This window comes from Hypomesus transpacificus, chromosome 5 (assembly GCF_021917145.1).
Source record: "Hypomesus transpacificus isolate Combined female chromosome 5, fHypTra1, whole genome shotgun sequence".
Lineage (NCBI taxonomy): Eukaryota > Metazoa > Chordata > Actinopteri > Osmeriformes > Osmeridae > Hypomesus > Hypomesus transpacificus.
This window is the reverse complement of record NC_061064.1, coordinates 1,434,316-1,452,719: the sequence shown is the minus strand read 5'-3', so window position 1 is coordinate 1,452,719 and position 18,404 is coordinate 1,434,316. Positions and strand designations below refer to the sequence as shown.

Here is an 18,404-nt window from a genome sequence, read left to right as displayed (position 1 = left end):
TAAAAACTCATTTTTGATAGCTTGATTCAAGTTTTGGACATTTAACAATAGCCTATTTGTTTACTAATAAACCCTCCCTGCTTTCAGAGCTATCACAGTTGTTTTGCTCCGCGTTAATGAATCAGACTGTCTCTCAAATGAAAGTTTACAGCAAGGTCATTTTGACTGTTCAGGATCGTTTGTCTCCTTCCTCAGGTTAAACAAATACAGCAGTGTTCTTCAGACGGATGTCCTCTGTTGAGTTTATAACCACCACAAACTTTGAGTTTCCCACCAGCCCATTAAACAATTACTCGTACGTGCCAGTCAGTCACAACATGACAATGAGGGGAGGTCTCGCCTTTCCCATCTCACACGTTCTCCCACGCAGTCACAGGCTGCCTGACCCTCCACCTTCCAGCTCCCATCTCACCAACCCCCGGAGGGAGATAACCAAACCACTCCCTTTTTACTTGAAGTATATTTAGAGCAACGCAGGCTAAAACCCACCCCCCATGGACTATTTAACCATCAGTCAGATGTACAGAAACACCACTTAAGCAGTGAGCTTGATAATTCTCTTTGGGGAGGGAGTTTTCCTCCTCCGCTGGCAAGGGGAAAGGGGGCGCAAGCAGGGGCCCAACTTCAGTTTACTTCTTATACGAGAGTCGTATGTGGTCTATACAACTGGGATTCAAGAAGAGAGAGCTGAACATAGAGGCTGGAATCCAGAGAGAGCTGCAGATCAGCTGAGTGGTGTGACACGGCCAGAGGACATGTCTCTCTCTGTGGGGGAGGAGAGACACAGCCAGCACACTGCATCTGTCTCCCAACTCGAATGAAATAACAACACAATAAGGTGGGTCCTGTCACACGTTTCTGTGAAGATTTCAAGAAATATACTGGTGTTAGAAATGTTTTTTATTTATATGAGTGATATAGATTGTTGTAAGTACACACAAATAAGTCTGGTGTTAGCCAGACCTGTTGACAAGGCTAGGGTTTGCTCCTGTAGGAGAAGCTCTGCTAGAAGAACCCGTTCCACTGTACGAGTCATCAGATCAAGTCTTTCTTAGATGTCACTGACTCATTTCCATTAGATTATGTTTCAAAATGGAAAACTGAGAGAGAGGAGTCAAGTTCTTTTTTTAAACTTACTGTTGCTCCCTGTAATGACATCCAACAGCATGAGTCTCAGTAGCCTCTGGTTTAAGTCACCGTGAATCAAAGCATAACTACAGCTGTGATGATTTCATGACATGGTGCCGTGTGATTGATTATGAAGACAGCAGTAAGGAGAAATGCAGAAGTCTAGATTACCTCAAGTAGTTGTCAAACTGTGATGATAAATTGCAATCAAATGAATCAGAAAACAATTTACAGACATTAACCAATGACTGGATGTTTTATCTAGGCAATGGATAAAAAAAAATGTTTTGATGGAAATAGCTAAATATTCAGCCCCCGTGTTGACAGATAAAACCATGAATATGAAATAGGGGTGGGCGATATATACAAAAACTGCGATATCTCAATATTGTCAAAATGTTGAAAATATTCAATAGCCTATATATCTTGATATGCTTGCATTTGCATTGAAAAAATAAAATAAATTAAAAAAACATTTGCGCCCATTAGTGTGAACACAGAGGAGCCAGACGGTGATCTTAAAACACAAGTAACACAAGGACCAGCAAAAAAAATAAATAATAATATTCGATATTCACAATGTTTTCACATTTTACATTGTCATCAAAATTATTGCTATATTAACGCTAATTTTCGATATATCGCCCAGCCCTAATTTGAAAAATCCATCCAAGTCTTGGTTTGGTCAGCACAATAAATAATGTGAATTACGAGTCAAGGACTGAAACCAAAGAATAAACCTATAAATGTGCTGATGTTCACACATAGTGTTATATATCATAGCAGAGTAATAGTTCTGTTTGATATGACTTTTCTCATTGAGGAATATGTGTTAGTTGAAGAATGGACTGGACATCCTGTTGTTGTCTACGGTGCTTCTATGAAGCACAGGCTTCAATAAAATGTCCTTCAATTACAAACTAGTTTTTTTTCTCAAATGGTTTCAAGCATATTGAAACTATCTAGGAAATAGGAACATGGCAAAAGGCCATGTTCAGGATTTTCTGTGGGTAAAAGAAAATACCTTAATGTTCGTCTCTGCATGAAACAAAATGTTTTCGAACAAAAAGAAACCTAACAAGAGAAACTTGGAGCGAAGCATCCCTATGAAGGAATCTGGTTAATCAAAGAAAAACACTGCAGCAAATAAAAACTCTTGCATTTACGTGCCAAAAACGACAAAACAAATGAAGGCTCTGAAGAGGTCAGTAAAAAATGTTGGCTTTCATCTCCGCGTGCTGAAGTGTGCAACAAAATTTGTTCTAAAGGAAAATCATCATGTCCGAAGCTGAGCGATATATACCACCCCAGGTTTAATGACTGAGAAACTGTGAACAAGCCCTCCAAACTGCCATCCATTAATGTTCGAGACCGAATCCTTTTTTTCTCTGCCATCTGGTTTTCAATCCAAAAAACGTAGCCTACCTAGTTTCTGTTTACATAGTTTACAGTGAACTTCATCTCTCTGGTTGTAGGTTCCTGTGGTGGATCTCTCTGGAAGACTGAGCTTATGTGTGCGTCACCATGGGGGACTGGAACTTGCTGGGGAAGTTGCTGGAGAGTGCACAGGAACACTCCACAGTCGTGGGCAAAGTCTGGCTGACCGTGCTGTTCATCTTCCGCATCCTGGTTCTCGGGACCGCGGCGGAGAAGGTGTGGGGTGACGAACAGTCCGGATTCACCTGCGACACCAAGCAGCCCGGTTGTCAGAACGTCTGCTACGACAAAACTTTTCCCATCTCTCACATTCGCTTCTGGGTGCTGCAGATCATCTTCGTATCTACGCCCACGCTCATCTACCTGGGACACATACTGCACCTCGTGCGCATGGAAGAGAAGCACAAGCAGAAGGAACAACCCCATCTGACGATTAGTAACGACAAGCATCCACTGCTGCTGGGGACCAAGGCCAAGAAGGCTCCTGTTAGGGACGAGCAGGGCCGGATCCGTCTGCAGGGAGTCCTGCTCCGCACCTACGTCTTCAACATCATCTTCAAGACTCTGTTTGAGGTGGGCTTTATCGTAGCTCAGTACTTACTGTACGGCTTTGAGCTGAAGCCTCTGTACACATGTAACCGCTCCCCCTGCCCTAACGTGGTCAACTGTTACATCTCCCGTCCGACGGAAAAGACCATTTTCATCATCTTCATGTTAGCGGTGGCCTGCGTCTCACTGCTGCTTAATCTAGTGGAGATTTACCATCTGGGTTTCACCAAGTGCCGCCAGGGCCTTCGCTACAAACGGTCTCAGGCCGCCTCGGAAGCGGCATCCAAGATCGCTAGCGAGACTGTTGCACCATTTGTTCCCAGATATAATTACTTCCCCAGTCATCACCAGGCTCCTGAGCCGTACCACGCTGACAAATACAGCCTGACTGAACCCGACTCTACCTACCACCCCTACAACAGCAAGGTGGCTTACAAGCAGAACAGAGATAACCTGGCCGTGGAGATGAACAGTAAACCGGAAGGGGGTGACATGAAGGAGGCCAGGTCCAGCCCTGTTCTGGGAGTACCCGAAGAGAATCAACGACGAACGAGTCGATCAAGCAAGCACAGCAACAACAAGACCAGACTTGATGACCTTAAGGTCTAAGTTTCCTCAAAGAGTGACATGTTTAAATTGTTTGTGCCTTAATTTTTCTCATGAAAATCTTACCCAGATTAGGATGCATGATGTAGACCTGTTTCAAGATTAGTTTCATTTTGTACATAATGTACTTGAATTGAAGCATTCTAAACCAAATGTTTGAGGAATTAACCTGGAAAAGTAGCTAGAATCAGTTGTCAACACAGGCTTGTCTAGAACTGCCTGGTTTTATATTGTTTACTTGATTAGGTAGTCCATAATGTCCTTATTTCTTGAATACGGAACAGAATCTGCTAGCTGTTTTAATCAGCAGCAGTTTTTTTTACATAAATCCCACAATGACAGAAGTGGAAACTAAATTCAACTGTCCCTTTACAGCTGAAAGTCTGAATGTTTCAGAAAAAGTATTGAAGGGAAATGACACATTTTGACCGAAAGCGCTTCTGTTGTCCTAACTGTCCAACGTGATTGGTTCAACATCCAATGAATCACATGAAATCAGATTTGTATCTGTGTATAGGTTAATACTTTGTCTGGAATCAAGTCTGCATAACAACATTTTTACATTTGCTTGTATGCAACAGTACAGATTGGACTGATTTAATAAAAGCTTTGTGGATTGTTATAAACAAAACTATAAAATATATGGATTTCTGAATCCTCTCACTTCACAAAACAATATAAACTCATAGTTGTAAAGACGTTAAACCTTTGGTTAACACATTTGAAAAACATGACAATGAACAATAAAACATGTTTAAAAGGCTATTCAAGGTTGATGTGGTTTAATGAATGGCAACATCTGTTTTATGATTAAATAACCCAACAACAACTAATGTAGGTGAGAGGTTGTTATTACTGTACAGGTATTCATTTCCATAGACTGTCCTTTTTCAGTGCAGATTTGAAACTCAACTGTTTGATAATATACAGTGCCATCAATTATATAGTTACAAATCTGCTTCGGAATGAAAAGGAGACCAGTATTGCATTACATTTTCATTTTAAATAAATGAATTTTAAGTAAAATGCAGTTCTCTATAAAAATGTGTAATAAAAATAGATCTCCAATACAATATAAACAAATGATCCATTCCAGAACGTCTGCATTCCTTCTCTTCCAAACCATGGCACACACAACACGCGCTGTTCCAAACTCACCAAAACAACTTGTCTGGTTGTTATTCCAGTAGAACATGGTGGCATTTGACATGTACAAAGTATAAAGTACAGTTTTCTTGTAAAAACATAAAATGTGGTTCAACTACCTTAGTGTGACATTATTCACTAGTGATAACCTACAGGAGGATCAGGGATCTTCTCAGGTAGGCATGTGGCCTACAGGGGCAACACAAGATGCCACTAATGACCAAACTACCATCCACTTGTCCCGGGAAACACTTCCCTCCTCATTGCCCTGATTACAATAAACTGAAGTGACTAAACCATAACACGGTGTCATTACATTTATCAAGTTACTACAAATGGTGTTAGTACTGTATCTTGCCAAGGAAACGGAAAAAGAAGTCTGGCACCTTTTGTACCACAAGCGTATCCCCGGTGCTGCTGTGTGCTGGTTCAGTCCGTGTTGTGCTGTCCCGAGGGCTCCCCAGAAATGTCCCTCACAGCCAGGATGCGGTTGAGCAGGACTCCGAGCATTCCCCTGGACATGGGCGTCTCGGAGTACCACAGGTCGCTGTCGATGGTGCAGGTTCTCTCCGGAAGCAGGTAGATGGAGGTGGAACTGCTGAGCACGCCGTTGGGGCTAAGGGAACAGAACACACACGGGGACTTGAGTCGGCATTGAAGTACACAACAAGCAACACCTAGGGGTTCCTGTATGAGTGTGTTCTTCCTGTCTGCAGGGCTGGCTGGTTCTCACCATTTGGAGAGGTAGAATTCAAAGAACTTGACGGGGCATCTGAGGGGGTTCATGCGGTTCTCCTCCTGCTCCAGTTCCTCCTCGTCTTCTCGTTTCCTTTTACCCAGGGTGTACTCTATTCAAGAAAAACACAAACACATTTGTAGACTTATAAGACGTTCCAAGACAATTCTTCCTTTTTCCTCCAGATGGAGGTTCTAATTAGGCTGTAAATGGGGCTGGTGGAAGACTGAGGCAGGACACAGATCTGTGAGTGCTAAGCAAACAGCGCTTGTTGCATACCAGAACACACTGATAGTTAAGTCGGTGCGTTCCCGTGGAGATGGGGGGCCCGGTGAAAGTGACTGTTTCCTTCCGCGGTCTCTCCCAGCCGGCAGCACGAGGTCGGGGTGTGAGAGTGCAGGGAGGGGAGACGCACCGCCACGCATCTCCCTGTCTGAGGGCAGCCCCTCCCTGCATCTCCCTGTCTGAGGGCAGCCCCTCCCTGCATCTCCCTGTCTGAGGGCAGCCCCTCCCTGCATCTCCCTGTCTGAGGGCAGCCCCTCCCTGCATCTCCCTGTCTGAGGGCAGCCCCTCCCTGCATCTCCCTGTCTGAGGGCAGCCCCTCCCTGCATCTCCCTGTCTGAGGGCAGCCCCTCCCTGCATCTCCCTGTCTGAGGGCAGCCCCTCCCTGCATCTCCCTGTCTGAGGGCAGCCCCTCCCTGCATCTCCCTGTCTGAGGGCAGCCCCTCCCTGCATCTCCCTGTCTGAGGGCAGCCCCTCACACAGCCCCTCCCTGCATCTCCCTGGCTTAGGGCAGCCCTTCACACAGCCTCTCCCTGCTGGTGTATTAATAGCTCTCAGACATGCTCAGAATAGAGCGGTGACTAAACCAGGGGGAAGGCAACCAAAACTTCCATCTCCTGCATCAACAGCTCCAGGTCGTGTTTGTAAGGGTCAGACCAGCAGCAACACAGACACCAACACGAGAGAGGAAGAGGTTTCCAGATGGCAGGCCCAAGGCCTCTCTCACACCCCCCCCCCCCCCCCCCCCCCAAACACCTAGCAGACACTACACCCCAGTCCAGCCATATCCCTTCTCCAACTGTTTCAACCTGACCTGGAAAAACACACCAAACTATCTAGTAGAGACACTGCTATCCAGTCAGGGCCAGCCTGACTCAGCCTGACTCCAGAATAGACCTTCAGTAGGAGCCTGTCCGAAAACATCCAGACATTTCAGGGATTCCAACGTATAGGTTTTAAATAAACGTCTGGCACCCTGAACATTTCCCAAGCGCTGCAGCCCTGTCCACTATGCTGCACAGCTCATTAGCACCACGTTAGGGTTAGGGTTCCTCATCTACAGAGGAACTTGTGCTGTTAACAGCTAAACGGTTGCTCTAAGCCATTTATGTTCAGGGTTGTTGGGGCCGCAGTTATGATCCAATAACTGCTGTGACACCAGCCGTGTGCCATCGTCCCTTCCTGGTACACACATGAGAGAGGACAGGTGTCCCGCTGGGCGGGGTCGGGGGTCATAACCCCCCAAGCCCGGGTCAGAGGTCGGGGAGAGATACTTCTACTCAGCTAGCAGGGGTTAAAACGGATCAGGATCCAACTGGCTGGAGGGCTCTCCACATCTGAGGCAAACCGTCTGAAGGATTACGTTTGATTTATTTTCTAGCTTTTAATATTTTGTTTTATCGATAGGACAGTTGGAGAGAGTTGGAAAACAGGAGGAGAGAGAGTGAAGGGGCTCAGCCTTACCCCCCCCCTCCCCCTCCCCTCCCCCATCACCCCCCCCCCCCCCCCCCTCCCCTCACACACCCCCTTTCCCCCCTCACACCCCCTTTCCCCCCTCACACCCCCTTTCCCCCCTCTCACCTCTGCTGGTGTGTTTCTTGTAGCGTGTGCGGGGGCGGTAACACACGCTGGCCAGCTTGGCGGTGGGGCCCTTCTTGGTCCGGCGGACGACGTTGTCGAAGGACAGCTGCAGGTGCTGCTCCACGGTGCGCAGGTGGAAGAACTTGGTGTTGAAGAACATGAGCGTGTTGAGCAGCACAAAGGGAGAGTACACTCCCAGCTGCTTACACTCCCACAGGTGCTCCTCCACAACACGAGACACAGGATCACCTGGAGACAGGCAGGCAGACACACAGGTGAGACAGGTGAGACACGGGATCACCTGGAGGCAACATGCAGCACACAGGTGAGACAGGCAGACAGACAGACAAGACAGGTAAGATAGGCAGAGACACAGACAGGCAGGCAGGCAGACTTATGACTGAAACACATATAGGTATCTTATTTTATGAGCCTGAAATACAGTACTGTGCAAAAGTCTTAGGCTCCAAAAATAAGAATAAAAATTACGCAAAATTACTTAAAGAAATACTTTTTTGTCGTTGTTGAGAATTTTCATGTAAAAGAATGTCAGGTGCCTAACAGTTGTGCAAGGTACAGTACATGAAGGAAGATCTGTACATGTGGGAAGGTGTCATGATACCGTCTGTGTTGAGCAGAGGAACCCAGCCACTGAGGACTCCATCCAGCTGCCTGGCAAAGCTGCTGTACACCTGGTCCGTGAAGATGTTGACCATGCGGCTGTTTTCAAGGAGGAACTGCAAAACATGCAAAAACCATTGACTCAAAGGTTTGGGTTGAAAATAAACGTATACCTTAACACACGACTGAAAAGTTGACTCAAAAACAAACAAACATATAATACAAGCAGCTTGATCTGTGCTACGTTTTAGTGTGTATCTTGACATGGGCCTGGTGTCTGGCTGTCTGGCTGGTGGTACCTGCTGGATGCCCAGACACAGATAGAAGACGCTGGGAGGCTGGAAGCAGGGTCCTCTGGGGCTCACCACGTCCTGGACAAACTGGGACAGGCCTTGGTTGAGCTCCGACGGAGAGCAGGACAAAAGATCCTCCTGCAGATCTACAGGGTTCTCTGAACAGACAAATAACAACATGGTCATTTTTATATCTAATATGTACAAAGATCAGGACTTTTATTAAAGGCCTGTTGGACCTGTGCAAGAATAAAAATATAAATGTTTAAAAAAAATTGCCCTGCTTTTTTTTTTCTTCCTCCAAGGCCTGTTTGGGCCTGTCCCCCCCCCCCCCCCCCAAAAAAAAAAAAATATTTATGTTATTTTTTTCCAAGGCCTGTTGGGCCTGTACTAAAAACCAGTGACACGTAATCTGACCTTTTCTGTGCCCACCTCCAGAGCGCTGGGTCTCCACCCAGGCCCTCCAGGCCTGGACCCCACAGGAGCTGTCCAGCCCAGGGCCTGGAGCCTGGCTGTCCAGGGGGTCCCGGACAACCACGCCCGACATCGCCTGCCTCTTCGAACCCTGTCACACAGAGAAGCTGTGGTTAGGTGAGCGTGAAGACCACCCATTCATCTGAATGGGGTGTGTTGAAGCAGGAGAACATGTCAAACATGCAGGACAGGCGACCCTGAGGCCCTGAGGAACACCACAGGTCTAAACAGTCCCTTTTCACACACTGTAGAGAAAGGGAAGCTCATTTAACACTGGAGGATGAAGTTAGACACCAGAACACACTGGTGGTCAGAGTGAATACCTTGAGGGCCACGACAGTAGGGCTCTCCTCTGGTGTGCCTGATGGAAGCTCTACTGCTCCACCGTCAGAGCCAGCATGCCCCCCCTGAGGGCCTGGGAGCCACAGAGAGAGAGAGAGGTAAGAATAGACATCACCGCCACCTCACCACATCCCTGGCATCGGGGTCGAGGCCCGTTTGGCACTTGGCGACCCGACGTGTATGCATCTCCCATTCCTGGTGGTGAACAGCTGCAGGAACATGCCTGTGAGGAGCGGGTCAGCAGAGCCTGGCTCAGACACCATGTCCTCCACGTCCAGGTCAGAGGTCAGGAGGGCCTGGGGGGCCGGCACAGGCTCCTCTTCCTGCTCCGCATCACGGCTCCCACCTAGGAACACAAACACCACAAGATCAACAGTCCTGTAGTGGTTGCCACAGGTGAGCCTAGCTTGCCTGGAAATGCCCCTATGAGGAGAGACAGACTCACCACTGGGGTTGAGACAGGGCCCGGCCTCACCCTCAGCCTCTCCCTGAGCCTCATCCTCTCCCTCGTCCTCAGCCTCGCTGGTGATGTCAGCCTTGTCCTCAGCCTCGTCCTCAGCCTCACTGGTGATGTCAGCCTTGCCTTCAGCCTCGCTGGTGATGTCAGCCTTGCCTTCAGCCTCGTCCTCAGCCTCGCTGGTTATATCAGCCTCGTCCTCAGCCTCGTCCTCAGCCTCACTGGTGATGTCAGCCTTGCCTTCAGCCTTGCCTTCAGCCTTGCCTTCAGCCTTGCCTTCAGCCTTGCCTTCAGCCTTGCCTTCAGCCTTGTCTTCAGCCTCGCTGGTGATATCAGCCTCATCCTCAGCCTCGCTGGTGATGTCAGCCTCGCCCTTAGCCTCTCCCTGAGCCTCAGCCTCGCCCTCAGCGGTGACGTCAGCCCCAGGCGGCTGGTAGGGCAGGCTGAGCTTGAGTTCCTTGATGGTCTCCATGATCTGGTCCAGCGTGCTGGGTAGGAACACAGGCACCGGGAGCTGGAGGAGCAGACCACACACACTCAGGACATACAAGCGGCTTTAGGAGGTCAGAGTAACACCTTCCATCTATATGAAGGAAACTCACGGGCAGGGGCCAGGCCAGGGTGATGGGAGTGGACTGACAGTACATCTGCAGAGGCAGGGGAACATACACAGGCACTGGGATGGGCAACACTAGGGGCGGAGCCAGCAGGTAGTCATCTGAAACATAGAGAACAACGGATACAATCAATTGAGTTTCAGCACGGTCTGGAAACCCACTGTCAGTACAAGACTGACTGAAACAGGCTGACAGAGAAACACTGAGCATCCTGGTCACCTGTCTGGCAGCTCTGGGTCTTGGTCTCAGGTTTACAGGTGATGGCGATGGTTTCCACCATGGGCTTGCACATGGACGACTTGTTCTTCTGGGACGTGGGGGAAGGAGCGAGGGAAGAAACAGCTGCAGATTCAGGCCTGGACGTAGACCTCAGCTTTGCAGGAGCCTGCGACTGAAACATTCCCAAGAAAACACCATAGGGTAAAGGACCGTGTATGTGGCGTATGTTGAGGAATCATGATCCGTGCTAACAGTGCTGTTCATTGTTGGTGTTGTGGAACAGGAACTAAATAAAATAATAAAAAAAGACTCACTTCACTTTTCCTGGTAGCAGCAGGGGGGGACTTGGGCCCTTGGGAAAGTCCTGTAGGGCCAGTAAACATATAGACATTTAACAGCCAATTAGTGAGGGAGCCTAACATATGTTTCCACTTTCCAGGTCTGTGGGAGATGAGCAGTCCTCCCAGTAACCTGACAAACAGAGACAACGTCAAAACTCTGCAACTCAAAACGACCAAACCCTGAGTGACATATCATTCAAATGTTTCAGGTAGATGCATTGGATTGCAGTGTTTCATCTGAAGCAGCTGATTGGGACCCAAAGTGTAAGGCAAAATCGGACAGTTATTTGGACATGTTGTCGGTTTATCAGGACCTTGAGGGTTGGGCTGGTTGTGCTGGCTGCAGAAGTAGAGCAGGCACTGGTGGTTGCAGAAGTGTTTAAGGTCGCCCTTCCACAGCAGATTCTCATGGAGTTTCCCTTGGCGTTGACACAAGTGGCAGAACGACATCTGGACAGGTGAAGGAGACACCGTCAAACGTCCAGCACACAAAACATTGCATACAAATATAAACAGATATGAATCCACCCGGTCTCACGCGACACATTCAGGACGTGCCCAGTAATGTAAACGTATACCGTGCTACGCTGGACATGTCAACCCAGATTTACAGTGGATGGACATGCGTGCTCTGAACCCAGGCCAAGTACGGAGAAGCATCCGGAACAGCCCAAGGTCGGCGTGTGCTCTGTGAACAAATCCAGAGCATGTATATTCTGTTTGTGACGTACGTTCAGGTGTAGGCGGAGGTATTTCCTCTTGCAGTCCAGGGCACAGAAGGCCCACTTCTTGTCCCCTTGTTCGTCTGTGACCGTGGGGACACAGGTCTGGGAGCAGTAGGAGCAGTCCACAGACATAGCTCCCAGACGTCTGGTGACGTCCTGTTTGTACAGCACGCCGCAGGCTGGGGGAACAAACCGTTTCACTGTGAGCACGCAACATGGATCACCTTCATCTGCTTTGTAAAGGCAGACACATGAATGGCAGGAACCCAAGCCCGGTGCTAACCGTTACTGCAGAAAGCCTTCTCCACCCCTGAAAACATCATCTTCTTGTGTAGGACTTTCTCCTGCTTGCACTGCGCACATGACGTGATCACCCCGTGCAGGCCCTTGTAGGCCCTACTGCAGTCTTTGCTGCAGAACTGATACATGGAGTTCTGAAACGTGATGACAAGCAAGGAGTTATTCTCCAGGAGTGAATATATCTCCCTCGAAACAAAGCCACTGCTAAAATGTTTATTTTGAGGCTTTTTATATAAATACTAGACATGGTGATTTTGATTATTCAAAATCGTTTGATTACCTGCCATTCTAAGACTTCTGGTTTCCATGTGAACATGTCGTGGCAGGATTGGCAGTTTAAATGGATGACACCATCTGGATTGTGGCTCTGAAAAGATGCAGCACACATTTCAAACATGATCATCTACACATTATCTATCCATTATACAGGGCATCTCAAAATGTTTATATCAAAAAGGTAACTTTCACAGACAAGAGCTTCAAATTACAAGAGTTTTGCATGATCAAAACAAGCCGTGGTTCATGTATCTCATAGAGAAAGAAAGAGAAGGTGTTCAAGCAGTGACCCTATCCATACCAAGGCTCTTTATGACAAGCTAGGCTTTGTATGCCTCCAGAGGTGAGGTTGGGCTCCTCAATGCAGCAGTTTAGGGACAGTTTAACAAGCATTCTTCTGCTTTACTGGCACCCACAGCCAAGCATGTACATCTCACTGTAAATATTAACAGGTTTTTTTATCGCTTTCAGAAACCCTCACCCCAAAAACTAATTCAAGTGCCTTTGAACTCGGGCATCAATAACGCATGTTTAAAACAAATCCACGTAAAGACAGACTGTTATATAAGCTTCTGGAACGTATGTTTAAATAAAAAAGCAACATTTAGCTGAGCCTATGTTCCCCCTGCTGTTGTTCTGGGTGTATGCCGGGGTTGCCTTACCTGAAATTTGATCCAACACCCCGGGCTGCAGAATGCGTATACTGTCTTGTTTTCCTTGCAGAAGTACGCAGGTTCACGGAGAGATCTTTTGCAGAAGACGCAAGGATACTGAGGAACTAGCAGAGAAGACGCATCATTAGCTTCCTCGAACACAAGGTCATAAAAATAACAACAACGTCCGTGCAACAAGAGCGTTCTCCCAGTACCTGCGTTGACAGACGTTTTCACTTTGTATGACGTGATACAGCAGGTGGAACAGAAGTGTTGGATATTCCCACCGGCGTCCACGTTCGACAGCATTTCAAACTTCTGACCAAGAGTCTTACACCACTGGCACGACAACACCTTGGTGTTCTTCTAAAAAAGACAAAAACAAGCACAGGAAAAGCAAACGTTTTCAAATCAACTTGTCCATTCAACGTCTCCCCCTTCACAAAGTTCTTACCCCCCCCCCATGATTATCAAACACCAACCGCAGAACCGTCACAAACCTTGAATTGACCAATTTAACAAAGGAGCACACCCACCATCTTGTAGAGCTTGACACAGGAGGAGTTGCAGAACCTCCTCTGTACGCCGTCGTGGAGCAGGTACTCTGGTCTGCAGGCCGACATGTTGATGTAGGTGCCACAGGCATCGCAGCAGTTGGTCTTCAGCCCCTTGGACGCCCGGAAGGTGTTGAAACAGGCGTTGCTGCACAGATGATGCACCACGTTCCCGGTGCTAACCTCGTGGATGATCTACCCGAGGGAGAGACATCAGCAGAATGATCCACCTTATCACTCTCTGATGAGCAGACCCTCACAGTTAGTCTATACGCCCTAAAAACAGCACTGTGCTGTGAGGTTTTACATTGACCCTTCGGAGACGTGACTAATTGCAGGTGTTTGGAGTCTGTTTGTAGGAAAACGGAGAAGGGAGAGGAGCGCGCTGACTACCAGATTTTGGAGTTGCATTTCCAGCAACTTTAAAGAATGTATACCATAATCACATCATTGTGTGGTTTTGCTGGACTTGGCATAAAAAAAGTGCTTACTTATTTTTAATAAATTTTATTGTACTCATTTACAAATGACTTCCAGATGGCGAGGGAAACTCAAACCACAATAGGTCGAGCTGGTGCCAGCTTTGAGAGGTAAACATAAAATGTTTGCAATTGCATTGTTGCAGGAGTGAAAGCCTGTCGACCTGCAGAGCATTGACTGATGAAACACTGGAGGTGGACCACAGGACTCACTTCTAACAACCAACCCAGATTCTGATATTCACATGATGCATTTCATGAGTCAGTGTTTCCCACACATAGACTAATTTGTGGCGGTGCGCCACAGAATCAACACCGGCCGCCACACATTGCGTTTCGTAAACATTTTTTTTTATCGCTATTTAGGTAAAAACACGCAGCGTATTCGTTCAGCTGCATTTCCTTTCCCTGCTCTCCCTCCGTCTCTTTCACGCACGCGTCTTTCTCACATACACACACAGTCACTACGTCAGCACACGTTAGCAACGATGCATACGCCGTTCTAGTGAGACCGACAGCTACATCAGCGAGCCTTCAGCATTAGTGCCGTAGCTAAAGGTCTAGGAAAGTTGAGGCTACTTTTCGCTAGGTACCGACGGACATGTCTTAATCGAAGGTTCCCCTTCGTTGTTTTGGTGAGAAGTTTCAAGAGCTAGCTACTTACCCGGCGTCATGGAGCCGACCAGTTAAATAGTTATTTAGCACCCTGTATGCAGCGTCGCTACCTGCATATGCAGAAATTATTTGTTTGTTGTTGTTGATTGATTTTGTGAATTATTTCGACCCCCCCCCCCGGTCTGACATGAAACAACACCCCCCCCCCCCCCCCCCCCCCCCCCCCCCGCCACATATAGCTTTCTAATCTGTGGGAAACACTGTGAGTGCCAAAATGAAATCATTGATCCACATGTTGCCATATTACAAATCATCTTTCCAAAGTAAGACTTTTCAAACTCCCTGTCAATACCTTCACGAATCCCTAAAGGGGATGTGTGCAGTTAAACGCTCTCTACCTATTCTAGGTTCCTATTATATATCTATTCTATCATCTCCCTGATCTGAGACTGTAATCTGAGATTGTAATCTGAGACTGTAATCTGAGACTGTAATCTGTGCTGAGCTGTGCCCGTCCCGTGTGTGTGAGGGGCGCGCTGCGTACCTCCCGGGCCCGGCTACACACGCTGCACCTCCTGGAGAGGGGCGCAGGGTCGTGGGGGGGCGTCTCCTGCGCCCGCGCCTCGTACTGGGCCAGGCACGCGCCACTGCAGAACTCATGGAAGGACTGGCCGATCTGCGCTATCGTGGAGTTCTTGTTATTCGTCATATCGCTGAAACAAATCACAAAAGGAAAAAGACGTCAGGCGTCAACATTGATTAAATCAAACGACCCGATTCCAGTTTTGCAGTGTGCAGTGCTCTGGCGGAAAGGCTGACCTTCGACAGTGAGCACAGGGGTTTTTCCGAGGGGGTTTCCTGCCAAAGGAGGACAGGCACACAGAGCTGCAGAAGAGCTGGGGCAGACCCCGCCGCTGGTAGGCTGTCTGGCCGCTCTTCAGAGACTCGGAGCAGTTGGCACAGGTGAAGGAAGACAGCTCAGACTGCTCTGTCGGAGGCTTGTGTGGCAGCATTCGGGCGGAGCCGGGGGGCTGGCTGGCGAGGGGGCGGGCGGGGGCTGGGGGGGCGCTGGGCAGGACGGGCTTCACCGTCCTGGAGGAACGACGGAGGCCAGTGGGCCGGTCGGAGGTCACGTCCTTCGAGACTTCCACTACGTCCCCTGGAGCATCGTCTTCCACCAGCTGCACTGCTGTGGGGGGAGAAACACAACGATGTTTAAACCAGAGTACCATCTCCACAACTGGATGTTTTATAGCACACAGACGGGGTACCATAAGCGTGTCATGTTTGTTGCTTTATAGAGAAGGGGATCATTATTTACCATCGTTAGACGAGTCCTGGCTTGCCACTCCAGGCCTCTTATGCAGGGTTGGAGAATCTTCAATGACTGTTGTGTCATTAGCACCAGCATGGCCCTCTAGTAAGACACACAAGATGATGAGTGATCTGACAGGCTGGATAAATGAAGAATTACCAGAGGGATGTAGAATGAAGGTAAAAGCCCCCCTCTCTCCAATAACTATGATATTGACATAACTAATTTACTGTTTCTGCAGCATCAGAATCAACATGTATGCCATTGAAAGCAAGGAGGTCAACACAGCCCAAAATGTTTTAATCAACTGAAACAAAATGAAAATAAAGCTTTTTCTTTCAGAACCAATAACCTGAAGGTATCATGAGCAGACATACCGTTGGCTGTGTGTGGTTCGGTGGTGAAGGTTTGTGAGGACAGGCTGCCCTCACCTGGTAGCTCCCCACCGCTCGCCATGTTCACGTCTTCCTGGCCGTACAGCTCGCTCACCGGCAGGGCTCTCACATCCGTGATTACGATGGGCTCGTCTGGGCTGGACACTCTTCTGACCCCGTCCACCTCCATTTCAAGTTCTGAAAAAGCGTGTTCCTTCCCTGTGCCGTTTTCAAACTGGGACGTTCCACATGGCGTGTTTAAAGTTGAAGTTTGGGAAACAGAATCGCTCTGCTTCAGCGCCTCGCCGGTCTCTTTCCCACGGACAGCACCGACTCTGGCTTCCTGAGACCCCTGTAGTCTATCTCTATCAGGGTCTACCTTGTCTGACATAGCCTCAGAAAACCACTGGCACTTATCCTCACTGAAGCTGGTGGATGGACCTGAAGGCTCTGGATGCTTGTGGCTGTAGAACTCCTCCACCTGCGCCTTGGAAAGCTCCAGGGAGTCTGGATCTCCCAAGATGCTCAAGCTATCCTGCGTTTTCAGCCTCTCCCTCTCCGACTGGGTCAGGACCGGCCCACCACGGGCCTCACGCTCCATACAATAGTCCCCGGTTCCCGCCGAGTTAGTCTCCGGCAGACCACCGACACTAGCGGGTGCACCCAGATCCGTTAGAGGTTCCATATTAGAATGCGAACTCAGGAGGTCCATATCGGCGTGAGCGGTCAGAATGCTAACACCTGCCTGTAACGATAAAAGGCCCATTCCCGCTTCAGTAGAAAGAGGGTCCAAGTCCGCGTGCGAGGACAGTTGGTCCATCTCAGCGTCGGTAGACAAGGAGTTCACCCCGGCGTGTGTAGAGAGAAGGCCCGTACCAGGTTCTACAGGCAGAGGCACCATAGCGACCTGTGCAGACAGCAAATTAATCCCGGATTCCATAGACAGAGGGTCCCCAACAACTGCGTCCGTAGATAGCAGGTCTAGGCATAAATCCTCGTCATTTGCCATCTGAAAAGAGTTCAGCGATCCTGTCAGCCTCGAGGGATCCATACTATTGGGCACTTCAAGGTAAACAATAGAACAAACAAGGTTTCAGTTCCATGAGTTGAAATGTCAGATGAAAGCACTGCCAAGCTAACCTGTAATGATAGCGCTTTGAACACAAATTATGCTTTCATTTCGCTTTCAAGTGTGGACAACACAGACGAAAACGTGGCTAACGTTATTTGATTTACCTTGTAGCTAGCTAAAAGCTATATCAAGACAACTGCTAACTAGCCAGATAGCTGCTAAGTTGCTAGGTTAGGCATTTCGCTAGCTAAGTTTAGCTTGGGGAATTGCAAGCCTTACAAAATGCATGCTAAAATGATCGGTGATCAATATCGTAACCTTCTGTGAAGCATTGTGCGATTACCTGAGTGGAAAGGTCTGGGGTTTCATGCAGCTAACTCGGCTACTAGCTGGATAGCTATCTGCAGAAGCAACATCACTCCAAGTCTCGCGAGTCCTGCGGGGAACGAACGAACATTCAGCACGTTGTGTTGTCTGCAGAACGGCTGTTATCTATTATTAAAAGATCATATTTAACCACATAAAATGAAGGCTCCGAAGTTGACATATTTCTATGAAAACATTATCATTTATTTTGAAGACATCTGACATTCACATAAAGTGTCACGTGTGATAGGCACAGGCACAATGACTTCCTCTGCAAGCCTGTTCCATATTCATGTTCTGTATTCAAACATAACCACAACCCCTCAATAACAGAAACTCAATAGAGGCAGTACATTAGGTTACACAAGTAGACTCATCAATTTAGGAAACCATTCATATACGTTTTGATGGGTAGGCCAACTTGAATAACTAGGGTCATGGATAAAAATCGACAGATTTCTAGTACTATTTGTGCTATGAGATTTGTCTTATCTAAAGTGTAATACATATGTCACAATACAGTACTCCATTTCACTAATGATAATATGGTATCGCAGCCAAATTAATCTGACTCTGCATGTTTATAGTGCATATAGGCCTACAGTGCAATTTAAACATTTGAACCATGTCTCTTGCAGGTTTGGTCTTATCATGAGACAATAAAGACAGTTAGCATATTCAGCTTATATATCCTCAACTTAGATACGATCTTGAAATGTCTGCTGTATGAGGTTGTAATGTAAGCCAGCCACATTAACAACCGTGACAGGTACATACATACATTGCTAACTACAGGTCAAATCTTCAAGTTTTGCCTCTAGACTGACAAGTTTTGCAATATATGGA

The 18,404-nt window shown here is 47.8% G+C and overlaps 2 protein-coding genes across 5 annotated transcripts; one reads left to right on the top strand and one right to left on the bottom strand.

Moving 5' to 3' along the window:
- The first annotated feature begins 510 nt into the window (after window positions 1-510).
- gja2 (gap junction protein, alpha 2) lies at window positions 511-4,535 on the top strand. The gene is made up of 2 exons (XM_047021003.1): window positions 511-838; window positions 2,604-4,535. The coding sequence occupies exon 2, from the start codon at window positions 2,653-2,655 to the stop codon at window positions 3,721-3,723; it is 1,071 nt and encodes a 356-aa protein (XP_046876959.1). The 5' UTR covers window positions 511-838; window positions 2,604-2,652; the 3' UTR covers window positions 3,724-4,535.
- Window positions 4,486-17,939, bottom strand: LOC124468315 (zinc finger MYM-type protein 3-like). 4 transcript variants are annotated; one of them, XM_047020995.1, is made up of 24 exons: window positions 17,536-17,939; window positions 16,124-17,182; window positions 15,753-15,848; window positions 15,251-15,620; window positions 14,976-15,144; window positions 13,320-13,532; window positions 12,999-13,149; window positions 12,793-12,908; window positions 12,135-12,221; window positions 11,838-11,988; window positions 11,561-11,733; window positions 11,144-11,279; window positions 10,803-10,852; window positions 10,489-10,660; window positions 10,255-10,370; window positions 9,641-10,166; window positions 9,419-9,541; window positions 9,177-9,268; window positions 8,797-8,944; window positions 8,386-8,537; window positions 8,088-8,202; window positions 7,466-7,714; window positions 5,600-5,714; window positions 4,486-5,482 (listed from the first exon to the last, which is right to left on the bottom strand). In XM_047020995.1, exons 2-24 carry the CDS (start codon window positions 17,169-17,171, stop codon window positions 5,296-5,298), a joined length of 4,755 nt encoding a protein of 1,584 aa, XP_046876951.1. In that variant the 5' UTR covers window positions 17,172-17,182; window positions 17,536-17,939; the 3' UTR covers window positions 4,486-5,295. The 4 variants fall into 4 exon arrangements, with proteins under 4 accessions (XP_046876951.1, XP_046876952.1, XP_046876955.1 ...); XM_047020996.1 differs by having other exon boundaries at window positions 8,812-8,944; XM_047020999.1 differs by having other exon boundaries at window positions 16,178-17,182.
- Between the last annotated feature and the right edge of the window lie 465 nt (window positions 17,940-18,404).

Coding starts and splice junctions, on each gene's coding strand:
- gja2 (XM_047021003.1), top strand. CDS start 2,653: ATGGGGGACTGGAACTTGCTGGGGAAGTTGCTGGAGAGTGCACAGGAA.
- LOC124468315 (XM_047020995.1), bottom strand. CDS start 17,171: ATGGATCCCTCGAGGCTGACAGGATCGCTGAACTCTTTTCAGATGGCA. Junction 12,222..12,792: donor GGTGTTGGATCAAATTTCAG/GTAAGGCAACCC, acceptor GCATCTTTTCAG/AGCCACAATCCAGATGGTGT. Junction 11,734..11,837: donor GAAGGCTTTCTGCAGTAACG/GTTAGCACCGGG, acceptor TTGTTCCCCCAG/CCTGCGGCGTGCTGTACAAA.